Source organism: Alternaria conjuncta (genome assembly GCF_024043145.1).
Source record: "Alternaria conjuncta strain BMP 0040 chromosome Unknown scaffold_1, whole genome shotgun sequence".
In the NCBI taxonomy this organism is placed as follows: Eukaryota; Fungi; Ascomycota; class Dothideomycetes; order Pleosporales; family Pleosporaceae; genus Alternaria; species Alternaria conjuncta.
The window spans coordinates 1,997,527-2,010,014 of NW_026250090.1; the positions used below are offsets into that span (position 1 = coordinate 1,997,527).

General features: G+C 53.7%; 6 protein-coding genes across 6 annotated transcripts; 3 read left to right on the top strand and 3 right to left on the bottom strand.

The window, feature by feature from the left end:
* Positions 1-16: 16 nt before the first annotated feature.
* Positions 17-1,032, top strand: J4E85_000741 (uncharacterized protein; the record flags this gene model as incomplete). Its single annotated transcript, XM_051465031.1, has 2 exons — positions 17-46; positions 94-1,032. 2 exons carry the CDS (start codon positions 17-19, stop codon positions 1,030-1,032), a joined length of 969 nt encoding a protein of 322 aa, XP_051331552.1.
* An 861-nt stretch (positions 1,033-1,893) lies between these two features.
* J4E85_000742 (uncharacterized protein) lies at positions 1,894-3,288 on the top strand (the record flags this gene model as incomplete). The annotated part of the gene is made up of 1 exon (XM_051465032.1): positions 1,894-3,288. One exon carries the CDS (start codon positions 1,894-1,896, stop codon positions 3,286-3,288), a length of 1,395 nt encoding a protein of 464 aa, XP_051331553.1.
* A 2,321-nt stretch (positions 3,289-5,609) lies between these two features.
* Positions 5,610-7,034, top strand: CEL1_2 (Esterase/lipase/thioesterase; the record flags this gene model as incomplete). Its single annotated transcript, XM_051465033.1, has 2 exons — positions 5,610-5,907; positions 5,962-7,034. 2 exons carry the CDS (start codon positions 5,610-5,612, stop codon positions 7,032-7,034), a joined length of 1,371 nt encoding a protein of 456 aa, XP_051331554.1.
* Positions 7,035-7,248: 214 nt separating this feature from the next.
* J4E85_000744 (uncharacterized protein) lies at positions 7,249-7,793 on the bottom strand (the record flags this gene model as incomplete). The annotated part of the gene is made up of 2 exons (XM_051465034.1): positions 7,249-7,659; positions 7,719-7,793. The coding sequence occupies 2 exons, from the start codon at positions 7,791-7,793 to the stop codon at positions 7,249-7,251; spliced, it is 486 nt and encodes a 161-aa protein (XP_051331555.1).
* A 1,957-nt stretch (positions 7,794-9,750) lies between these two features.
* Positions 9,751-10,275, bottom strand: J4E85_000745 (uncharacterized protein; the record flags this gene model as incomplete). Its single annotated transcript, XM_051465035.1, has 2 exons — positions 9,751-9,838; positions 10,010-10,275. The coding sequence occupies 2 exons, from the start codon at positions 10,273-10,275 to the stop codon at positions 9,751-9,753; spliced, it is 354 nt and encodes a 117-aa protein (XP_051331556.1).
* Positions 10,276-10,705: 430 nt separating this feature from the next.
* J4E85_000746 (uncharacterized protein) lies at positions 10,706-12,353 on the bottom strand (the record flags this gene model as incomplete). The annotated part of the gene is made up of 2 exons (XM_051465036.1): positions 10,706-12,095; positions 12,145-12,353. 2 exons carry the CDS (start codon positions 12,351-12,353, stop codon positions 10,706-10,708), a joined length of 1,599 nt encoding a protein of 532 aa, XP_051331557.1.
* Positions 12,354-12,488: the final 135 nt, after the last annotated feature.

A 12,488-nucleotide genomic window follows, 5' to 3' on the forward strand; every position in this document is an offset into this window, starting at 1 on the left:
CCCTAGAATAGCCACGATGAATATCCTCGATATCCCACGTCCCACGGTAAGTGAATCTAAACCTTAAAATGGGCAGGACTGACCCGCGCGCAGACGTTCCTCCAGAAGATGTCTCTTCGGACGGGGGCCGAGATCATCACTTACCTCCAAGTCATAAACAAGGCGTCGGGAGTCTACGGCCTCCTTGCGCTTCTTACCGGCGCGAAGATTGATGGCTTCCAGCTGTCCATGTACCTCTACTCGACCGCCGCACTCCTCGCTACCACATTCCTGTACAAGCACATCCGGTTACAAAGTCCCTTTGAGTCGGTATTGCTGGCGCACCTGTATGCGCTCGACTCGGTCATCAACGCGTTATACACAGCCTTCTTCGGCATCGCGTGGTTCTACACGCTCGCCGCGCACCCAGATGAGAACGCCGGACTATCGCCGGGCATGAAGGACAACGCGGGTTTCACCAGCCCCAAGCACAACGTCACACAGGTCGATATTATCGCGGAGCCCACCGACGGCCTGAAATCTGGTCAGAACGCCGTAGCAGTCGGACAAGGCGCAGATGCTGGCGCGGGGCTAGGCAACGCCGTCTTCCAAAGCGGAAGCATTATGAGCATCTCCCTCATCTCTGGCTTCTGGGCTCTTCGCGTCTACTTCGTCTTTATTATGCTGGCTTTCGCGCGCCAGTGCCTCCGCCAACACATCGCCGCAAACGCCTCCTCCGCCGCATGGTACAACTCGAACAACATGCAGACGTCCGCAAACGACCTCGCCGAGAACCCGTTCGCAGAAGGAAAAGAAGAGGGAAGCGGCTGGAAGGGGCAACTCGGACGCGTCATGCTCAGCGGTGCGCCCAAGTACTGGCTCGGTGCTGATGCCGGCGAGGGCGAGGACTGGATGCGCAGTCTGGGTGGCAAATTCAAGAAGACCGCACAACTAGACCAGCCTGTTGGTTTCAACGAGCGCGAGCGGAGGCGGAGAGCTGGAACTGGTCCGCCAGTACCTCAGCTTAAGCTGAACCCTGAGCTGCCCAAGTAAACCGCGTCTGAGGCGCATGCTTGGCCCACCAGGCTTTGTGGACGAGGGGAGGGGATGATTTATGACAGAGCCAGAAGTTGTAATGAAATGACCTAGGGTTGCGCATTCTCGAACTAGAAGCGCACGTGTACCATATACATCTATCATTTTGGCGTACATCAGACGGGCGGAATCGCACGATAGCGAAGCACGTCAGATCTACCACTATTTTCCGCGTAGCATAGCGTTTTCTATTCGCAAATTAATCTTCTTCACCACAAGGAGGAACAACAATGAGATTCTCTCGCCCGACGTGCTCCTACGCTCTGACTCATCTGGCACCAAATCTTACGCGTTCCAAGATTGTAGGGCAAGAGTGGCGGCGCAGTCAGGGCGCTTAGCAGCGTCCACCGGGTCACCCCACCACACACGTTGCAACTAGCCCCACCTCGGTTAGGCCAAGCACATCAGGTGAATGACGGCTGTCTCACCTACACCGCCGGACACGTCTGCTGGACCCTGACAACGGCAAAGTGGTAGGCATGTGCCTGGACTCGAGGTGCCATGTGCGTTGCGTGCCACTGTCAGGCCCCGTTAGAAACCGCGGCTGGATGACATGTCGTGCATTGGTGGCCGGAGGCCAGGCGCTTTGATAAGGGGATGCAGTGGCCGCGCGCGAGACGGCGTCGAGCTTGCAACGGCTATGTCGGTACCTTTCTTGATGTGTTGTTGACTAGTCCTTGTTATTAAATTATACGCTGGCAGTGTTGGCTTATAGCGTCTGTTGCCCCTTTGTGGTACTCTTATATTGGTCTCAGCCTCAGAATTCGAGAGCCTCATAACGACCACACGCGTAGTGAAGGGATAGATCAAAACGCAAGCATGAACATCTTTCGTCGATCTATGAGCTTCGGCTCCTCACACTCATCACGTCCTTCCACTATCGACTCGGCATCCGATACCGCAAGCTCTCGAACGAGCATAGATTCTACCTTTGAAGAGTACGAGATTACAGACTCCCTGGCTACAATCAAACCCTCCCCACCGTTACCGAAAGCTCCAGTACTTACTCTCCCACTCGAGCTGATCCAACAAGTCAATACCTATCTCGACACTGCCTCCGCAGCAGCCTTCTGCCTATCCGGGCGATACATCTACTACGCTCTCGGCACCGAAATTCTGTCTCGCCATGTCAAGGGAAGCAAAAACCGATTTGAGAAGAGGAAGATTATCGAGGCGGTAGTAGAGCGCGCCTTTCCCGGTCATTGGTTCTGCGGCTGGTGTGACAAATTCCATGCCTGGACCGCGGAAGACGGGCCAAAGAACCAGCAATACTCGAGAAAGAGAAGAGATTGTGCCGACTACAACAGCTACCTGGACGCTGGAGACGGCTACAAACTACGCTTTCATCACGTTCGACTTGCCATCAACCGCGCATCGCGGGGAGACGAACACGGCATTCCGCTATCTGCTTTTACCCATGAGAAGAAAGACATGGCACGCATCTCCAGGACACCCGTTCCTACCAAACTCACCGTATCCGCTAGGATAGTAAACGGCCGCTTCTTGTTGCATAGTTCGTATGCCATTGTCCTGCCCGCCTTTACGACGCGTAATCGCAACCTTTTAAAGTCGCTCTGGCCCCTACTCCCACATATCGTCACAGGCCACCGCGATACACCAAACGGCCACACAGGTATCATGGCCGCCATCGACAACGTCATCCGCCGAGGCTGGAAGTACCAGTTCACGCAGAACTGCTCCACTTGCGCGACGGATTGGAGCGTGACGAGCCAAGACTTCTCGCATGCTACAGGCGGACAGGTCAGGTTGGTGGTGCAGAGTTGGCGGGATCTGGGTACGGGAAGGACGCCGTTCGAGACGGGGTGGAGAGCGCATGGCGTAGGAAGCTGTGCTGAGGGTAGTGGGGCCAACACTTGTCTCGTGAGACTTACCAGCCGACCTGCGGGAAGTGTCAGACGTGCGTTTGAGGCTGCGGAGGTGGAAGATGGGTTGAAAGAGGCTACTCACCCTGGGGTTGTGGCGGCTAGCAGCGCACCCAAGTCTCGCATCTATCGGTCCTTCATGAGGAGGAATACTTCTGAAGAAGGACCCGATGAGATCAGACGGTCCAGTGCAAGACCGAGGTATTGGCGGACGAGAGAAGAGAACGAAGCAGTGGCTCGGAAGTATGCTGAAGACACACGAGATCATGCGAGAGATGTTGCTGAAGAGTTGATTCGCTTAGATGCTCGTCATGGGCATGGACTCTTCTAGACGTTCTTCTGGTTTTCCAAGTCTATTTGGCATTCTTAGAGTACCTGCAGCCACTTTTCATTGTAGGAGCCTACTGGGTACTCGGCGTAGGTTTAGATATAGACATTTCGGAGTTGGGCAATATACCACATACCAGGCGATATGCCTACACCATGGAACAATCTTAATTAGAAGTAAACCTGAACGGAAAGAGGCTTGTAAAGACGGAGAATAGTTCAAAGTGATGACCTAGCATCAGGTACCTAGGTACCTAGACTTCGCCCGGGCAATGTCTCGAGGTGCGGGGGGATACGCTAGCCTTCTTGAGGTCTAGGCCTTTGGACCCTTCCTGCCCACTTTGGGAGGTGTCCAACCTCCAAACACCATCGCAACCCATCTCCCTACTTACTAGATAGATGCTTCTCACTTGCGATACATGTCGGAATACGTTACGTAGGTGAAAACATACGAATTGCCCAAGTCTTTGAACTTCCTAAAGACTCTGAAGTGTACCCAGGTATGCAACCAATCTATGCTTCCGGAGCCACGTATCTCACTCTCGGTTTCAAGCAGAGTGATGCAGACTCGGTACCAGCAAAGCATGTCCACTGAACTGCGCGTTTGGTGCCCCTGGGCCGTGTTGTGAGGTCACGCTGTCACGATGATTGCGGCTCAATGTGTTATACCCGGTCGCAGTATATGACAGCGCACCTGATTCGCTAAGCCCTGGAAAACTGCCGCCCACCTGGGTCGCAACCACCGAGAACCTGTGATCGTCGAATACTGGTGCGGAGTTCATATCGAGTGGCCGGAACGTATATTGCACGTTGCTGGAAGATTAGGCTGAACCTCGGACGTCATGCACAACAAACCAGCTGGGAAAACAGCATCTGCATCTTTGGCCGTGCAACGCTACTTGGAGACTTTCCATAACCCACAATTCAAACGACGCGTTGATGGTCTGTCACAAGCTTTGCTTGCCAACGACCCAGCAGGCGGACAAATTCATGGCGAACCTTGGGATGTTCCGGTCTTGGCGAGCGGGCACCCCTGACCTCAATCTATTCTGCACTAGCAGTTCGACCGAGAAGTCCGGTCGATGCCACTCTGCTAAGGCTCAGGGCAACTTGATTAAGCTCTGAAATCCATAGCCAATTGTGGATGAGGGTCTCGTCCCGTCTGCTCCGGAAGCTTCGTTTTGCTTGCAGGGTTCGGCGCTTCAACTCGGTACCTGCATTCCACCACGAAAGGACACCTGATAAAACTGCCTCAATGTTTCTCATGCATTTCAACACGGGGAAACATACTGGCCAGTCTCTGTCGATATCATTCGTACACCGGCATGTCAAGCAGCGCCAGTCATGGTTGTTTACTACAACAATGAGACTCGAGCAACAGAAGGAGGGGCTCAATGCAACTTACCTGACTGTATCCTTGTGCCGCTTCCAGCGAAGTACGTATCTCAGTCTTCTTTCTTCTTATTGGATTTCACGTCCAAACCGTTACCCGGGAAAAGATCTGAGCCTCATGACCTCTGCTACAGATTAAGTGTGCCCCCCAGTCCGGAAAATCTTTCTAGAAAAGTCTCTCGTATATGCCCATGGATCATGGAAAAAGCAATCTATTCCTACCGGGTTTTGAGCTCACCGGGTGGAGTTGCACAAAACAACGCGATATGGTCCTGAGCTGTACCCAAGGTACAACACACATTGGAGTATATATCGTCGCGTATCTTTTTACTGTGAAAGCCAGCATGATGTATTCTCCTGGGTGGTGTGTGCACATGCGGTCACTCGTGACCCAGCCACAATACTGTATGCAAATATCAAGGACACAGCTACGAGTGCTGATCCACAGCTTTGCCTTCTCACATACGAGGCTGACCCATCACTGTCGAATGAGACGGAAGGCTAAGACTTGGCCACCAGTGAAGCCGACGGTTGATAGTACGTCTCCATATGCTTCTCCATTCGTCACTCCCTACACTATCTCTTTAAGGCAAAGATCCCGGGCGTGGTGGCGCACAGATCTCCGCAATACCCCAGACTACCCCACGATGCGGCGCAACAGGGCATACCTCATCTATCCTTCATTACTCTGGCACTCCTAGCGTTATTTTGCGCTCCCGATGTTCCGTTCCTCTTACAGCATTGGTGAGAACATCACAGAGGGACGTCAAGGGTGTAGATCTCCTGCACCTTGCAATAATCAACAGTCATATGGGTACTTCTGCAGAGTACTTTGATTAGTAGCCATGAGCTCAAGAATGTTGTATAAGAAGGTCAGCCCATCGCTCCAAAACTTTCGACATCCAACAACATATCTTCACTCAAGAAGCCAAAATGTACAGGACACTCGCCCTCACCTCGCTCTCGCTCTTCGGAGCCGCCCGCGCTCAGCAGGCTGGCACATCGACAGCAGAGACACACCCCAAGTTGACATGGCAGACTTGCACTGGTACTGGTGGAAACAGCTGCACCACCAAGCAGGGTTCCATTACGCTCGATGCCAACTGGCGCTGGTCTCATGTCACCAGTGGATACACCAACTGCTACGACGGCAACTCTTGGAACACGACCGCTTGCCCTGACGGCAGCACTTGCACCAAGAACTGCGCTATCGACGGTGCTGACTACTCTGGTACGTTAACATGTCCACGACACAACATGTGAAGCCCTTAGCTAACGATCTTAGGCACCTACGGTATCAAGACCAGCAGCAACTCTTTGAGCCTCCAGTTCGTCACCAAGGGTTCTTACGCTGCAAACATTGGTTCTCGCACCTACCTCATGGAGAGCGACACCAAGTACCAGATGTTCAACCTCATCGGCAAGGAGTTCACCTTCGATGTCGATGTCTCCAAGCTACCCTGCGGTCTGAACGGAGCTCTCTACTTCGTCGAGATGGCCGCCGACGGTGGCATCAACAAGGGCAACAACAAGGCCGGTGCCAAGTACGGAACCGGATACTGCGACTCGCAGTGCCCCCACGACATCAAGTTCATCAACGGTGTAGCCAACGTTGAGGGCTGGAACCCGTCCGACGCCGACCCCAACGCCGGCTCCGGCAAGATCGGTGCCTGCTGCCCCGAGATGGACATCTGGGAGGCCAACTCCATCTCCACTGCCTACACTCCCCATCCCTGCAAGGGCACTGGTCTCCAGGAGTGCACCGACGAAGTCAGCTGCGGTGACGGCGACAACCGCTACGGCGGACTTTGCGACAAGGACGGTTGCGACTTCAACAGCTACCGCATGGGTGTCAAGGACTTCTACGGCCCCGGTATGACTCTCGACACCACCAAGAAGATGACCGTCGTCACCCAGTTCATCGGCTCCGGCTCCAGCCTCTCTGATATCAAGCGCTTCTACATCCAGGGCGGAAAGGTCTTCAAGAACTCCGACTCCGCTATTGAGGGCGTCTCTGGTAACTCCATCACCGAGTCTTTCTGTGAAGCGCAGAAGACCACTTTCGGTGACACAAACTCCTTCAAGACCCTTGGTGGCCTCAACGGAATGGGTGCCTCGCTTGCTCGCGGACACGTTCTCGTCATGTCCCTCTGGGACGATCATGCGGTCAACATGCTCTGGCTCGACTCTACCTACCCTACCGATGCTAGCCCTGACAAGCTTGGTGCTGCCCGTGGTACCTGCGCTACCGACTCTGGCAAGCCTGAGGATGTTGAGGCTAACTCGCCCGGCGCGACTGTTGTTTTCTCCAACATCAAGTTTGGACCTATTGGCTCTACTTTCGCCCAGCCTGCATAAGCGCTCGATGGGGCTGTTGGATAAGATGCTGGAAAGGGACTGGAGCTCGGTACTGTAAGAGTTTGAGGATTCCCTCCGGCTGTCCTCTCGCTTGGCTTCGCAATTGTATATACTTGAGGTGGATCTAGAAGTGTGCATATAGAGACAAATTGATTGCATTCGTTGTACTTGACGTATCTACCATGCTGTTTGCGTGTGCCGCCCCCTTGAATGTCTAGAGCTCGGTCGCAAAGGCCTTCACTCGCTCCTTGACTTCATCAAAGCGCTTGTTGCCTTCCTCGATCGTCTGGTACAATCCTGCCATGGCTCCATGGAGTTCTACCACCGAACGCTGAAGCTTCGATTTCTCAGCCACAAGAGTTGCAACCTTGTCTTTGGCAGTCAACGCTTCAGACTCCAGATCTTCGATAGATTCTATCCAGCCCGCTTTGTCTTGCCGCATAACGCTCATCTCCTCTCGCATTGCCTCGAACTCAGCAGCGTATTTGGCATGTGCCGCCTTTTCGAGTTGAACTTTAGTTTGGTCATGTTCGCGTTTGCGCTCTGCGAGTTTGTTGCGTAAGTTTGTGTTGTTGGTTTGTAGTTGCTTGTAGGCCTCGATGAAGGTAGCGAGGTCGTCGATGTTCTGCGAGTACAGTGTCAGCATGTTGCTCTACGAAGTAGTGGAGTCGTAGGCGCAGTTACTGGTACGCTGCCATCCACTTCGCTCTCATCGCTCGTATCGCTCAAGCGAGCTTTTGCTGCTTTCTTCTTCGCCATACTCGTGGTTGGTGGATCTCGACAGGGTGATCGTCTAGGTCTTGATATCGAAAGTAAGTACACAACAAACAGGTTGACAGAAGGTGACTGCGCTAAACAAGTTGACGAAGAGGCAAACGCTCACGTGAGCGGTGAAAGTGAGGGCATCGCTAAATTTCCGCGCACCTTAACAGCTCACACCAGTAGAAAATGATGCATTCAGCACTGTGATGTATGACGATAGAAGCAACGAGTCGATGGCCGATGACTAGTTACTCTACAGTCTAGGGATACCAATTTGAGTACCGACCTCTCGTAAGCTTTCTGTACTGATCCTCCACATCGCGCCCTTGTTTCCATTGTTCCCGCTCCCGTCCAACTAACGCAGACAAACCCATCCCTCTCGCCTGATATGTCTCGGAGAACAATGGAAAGTCGTTGCATGCAACAATTTCGATACATCCTTGAGCACCAATAACAGCATGCTTTTTCGATCTCAACACCCTGTTCACCCGAATATTCCCCGAGATGGTGTCTTCGGTGTAATGTCGCTCGTTCTGTTCGAACTTCGGGTGAAGCATGGGTAGCGTGACGGTGACGTCGAGATTGGGACGAGTACTAAGTTGTGTGAGAAGAGGGTCAAGGGTCGAGCGCTCGTTGACTACGACCCAGAATTGCGGCTCATTATGATCGAGCCACAAGTCCAGCTTCTTGAGAGCTTCGAAACGACTGAGAATAGAACCCAAATGTTGCCAAAGACGTGCTGGCTGCGTTGCTGGACCTATGTCTGAGGATGTGAGATCGTTGCCTGGAAGTCGCTCCGCTGAATGGAAGAAAGCTAACGGAAGCTTGAGCGTGATACTCAGACGGCTAACATTCGATACTGGCATGTTCGCAAATTCGGAAGGGACTGGCACGGTTACCTCCGAAGCTCTTGCCCAGTAATTGATGAGGTCCAGGTCAGAGACATGGATAGTCGAATTACGAGCAAGGAAATCGTACACTTCATTACGACTAGTGGCGTGAGCGCTTGACACCAAGCCTTCCAATGTACTTACACGCCCGGGAAGATGTTCAGAAGATCGGGAATGTCCGTACATTCAGTTAACAAGAAGTGTGACAACGAGGTGTGTTCCTCGCACGACCAGTGAAGACCCCAGGTTGACTGTAGACGACGGGCGTACACAGACGTGGGCACGCGAACTTGCCAAGTCTCGTCGGTGTATTCAATGTCGTAACTAGATACATCGCCACGGAAAGGGGCACCACCCTGAATACACGCCGATGCAAGGAGCGTGCCATTACGGAGGCGTAGGTGGACGTCGTTAGGCAGCAGGTATGAGTAAATCTGAAGCCGGAGTTCTATAGGTAGGCGTAACAGTGCGCTTTGGCTTTGCGGCATTCTGGCGGGAAAGATCAGAGTATTGAGTCTGGCGTAATGGAGGACGGTAGTGATGGCTTCTAAGGCTGTAGGTGCGAAGATTGTGACGTGCCCTCCTGTGAGCTGCGGCACAGCGACAACTAACCCGAAGCAGCTAGTGTTGGCCTGGGGGAAGGAAGGAGTGCCCCAGGGCATTTCTCAATCCCTAAGGAAGATTGTGTCTTGAAGAAACAGTCTCACGTATTGGCCGAAGTGAGAATGCTTCATGTACGCGGGCCTCAGCAGCCTCTGAAATATCGACAAACATCGTCTACCACCTGCACATAGCCAAAGATTCCGCAAGATCATCAGCATCACACCACATATCCGCGGACATACCATTCACAAACATCCATAACAAAAAAATACAATTGCCTACCCTCGGCTACTCAGCCATCATCGCATAGTCTATCGAGCGTCTAGCCCATCCAGATCCAAGCTCACAAAAGAAAAAGTGTGTCGCATCCTCGTCCCCACTAGCATATATACAGTTTCCGTGGTGTTTCTGTAAGACTTCCGCCCAGGTCTAGGGTCTTCTTGACTTGCTCAAGGTGTCGTTTACTCCTTCTTGACGGTGTCTGGGTCTGCGAGGATACCCTCGGCTTCGAGTCTTCGTCGCGCCTCCTCTAGGGCCCAGGTTTGGATGCTGGTGGGGTGTTAGTCTCTGCTCGACCAATGCATTACCGTTGCGCTCTTCCTCCCACTTCTTCGGGAGCTATGCCCATTGCCCATTCATGACCCCTCCCTCCCGATCCACCTCTTCACCCATCCCGCACCATCCCCGTCCATCCCCATCCAACACGAAATTTGCACATACCTAGTATCCGGCTTGAAAGCGTAGGCAACAACGCCAAACGCACACGCTCCTCCAAAGCCCCAGTACATAGCGTTCTCCCACCCCTCCTTCTCATACTGCTCGCCGGGCTTGACGCCAAAGAGCCATCCGGACGGGGGATCGTAGCTGGGTCCGTGACCTGAGCGCTTCGTTTGTGACTGTGAGAAGGCTCGGCGGGGAGCTGCTGTGCGAGCTGAAGCGGTGAGGGCGGTGCGCGAGGCGCTGGTCGCGGCGCGGACGGAGTTCATGGTGGTCTGCAGGCTCGCGAATCGAGGGCTGAGGTAGACGGAGAGTAGTTTGGTTTGGTCCCGGAGTAGGGGCAGCGGGTTGTGATGGGGGCGGATAGGTGCTGGTTGTCTTGATGTCAAGGTGAGGTTCCGCGTTCCCTGCGATTGCTTGGCGTGGCGGCGGCTAGTGGCGCCGGAGCGAAGGAGCAATGAGACGTCGAACAGCTCCAGGCCTCACAGGGATTGTTGTCGAAAGCTAAATTGCAACAAAAAGACCAAGTTTCGTCTGGGGAGTGTATAAGTACTGTATATGTAAAAGTGTGATATTTCTCTCAGAACGATGAACATGTTGTGTACCATCAGTACCTAGGTAAATGATCTGTGGTATAAGAGCCCGTAACGCCGATGCTATGCAGATAGACCATTTGAACGCAGAACAAACAAAGCATGCCTAGGCATAAGTAGGTGTGCGCTTCTCCTCCTCGGGATCTTCCATCTCATCGTCTGGCTGGTGGAAAGACATCCTCGCCATGCTCTGAGACGCCTCATCGACCTGTTTCTCCGTTCTGCCCGCGTCAACAGCCTCCTTCTGCGGTTGCTCCTCATCTGCAGCTTCCTTGTCCTTGCGCTTCTTCTCCACTGCCTCAAGCCCTGCCAGCCTTGCAGCGGTCCTCTCGGCCTCTTCCTTCTCGCGCTTCTCGCGATCCGCCTTCTCAAGTGCTTCGAACTCGTCGTCAATCTCGCCCTCATCAAGAGGCTGGTCGGTCTCATTGATGATATTTGTGATTTCTTCCGTGGTCGCCATTTGTTCGTTGACGGCATCGACAACACCCTGAACGCCTTCTGCACCACCAACCTTCTCGTTGAGACCTTTGAGGGCCGCTGCACCAGCTCGCATGGCCTCCACGATCTCGACTTGATCAGCGGCTTGTTGTAGATCGGTGTAGACTTGCTCGAGCTGGAGGGCGACATCGGAACGTTGAGCGAGAGCGTTTTCGGCAAGCTTCTTGGAGCGCAGTGCGGCTTTGGCGCGGACCATCTGCTTCGCAACTACGGCTTCCCGTGCGGCCGCATCGGCCAAAGTAATCTTCTCCATCAATGGGGGTATTTGCGCATTGATATTCGCTAGTGTGTCGCGAAGATTGGCAATAGCGGCGTCTTCTTCTGTGACAGGCAGGGGGACAGCCTCATGTTCTGGCTTGAACTTGATCGTCTGATCATTGTGAGATATCGCTTGCTTGTCTCGGGCGAGAAATACGAGGAGTATATCGAGGTCGTTCGTCGTAAGTGGTGCAGTCGGATTTAGTATAGTCGCGAAACGTTTCAAGAAGTCTGTCTTCGATAGTACCCGGTCAGCCGTGGATACGTGCTCCTTCATCTTCTTGAGTATCTCGTCCGCAGCAACTTCGACATTCTTGACGACGACGAAGTTCCCCACCTCCATCTTGGCCGGCGCCCGTACCTGCCCCAGGACCCCAACCTGCCGCAAGCTCCACTGAAGCACCTGCCACGGCGAAGGTATCCACGATGTCTTGTATATGCTCTCCTTTGACGACATGAAGTCCTTTAGAGGTACCATCTCCTTCTTTTGCACTGCCTCATGGAATACAGCCGGTAGACAGGTGGGCTTGCCATACTGTGGGTGCTGTAGGGCTCGCGCGAGCTCCTCGGCAGCTCGTATGTTCAGGAGATCGTGGGTGGTGCCTTGCCTGGGGATGACGCCCGCCCGTGAGGCGTCGACAAGGGCTTTCGTCCATGCGGCGATGTTCGCATGGTAGCCTTCGGGGTTTATCTCGAGCTGTTGCCGAAAGTCTGCATAGAGCGATGCAAGGCGATGCTGGCTGTGCTAGTCAGCAATGCAGGGTCTCGCCGACATGTGGGTGGTCTTACTTCTTGAAGGCATCTTCATGTTGCGAGACGAAATCTAACAGTTCACTCATGTCGCGCTCTGGCTCGGGTACCCACTGCGCCCTGTTGTGCTGGGAACGGAAGAGCGAGCGCTTCCGCTTATGACGACTAAGCGTGGGGTCGCTGCTAAAGATGGAGACGTGGGGGCCGCCGCTGGGGACCAGGTCGCGCGAGGGCTTGCGTTTAAGCATGTGCGCAGTCAAAAACAGCCAAGGGAGCAATACGATGACATTAGACGGTATCGATTAGGGTCTAGTGCAGGGCCAGATTCTATACAATAGTCGACTGTCGAGCCGTGCGGGTGCGTGCATGTTTGCTCACGCGAC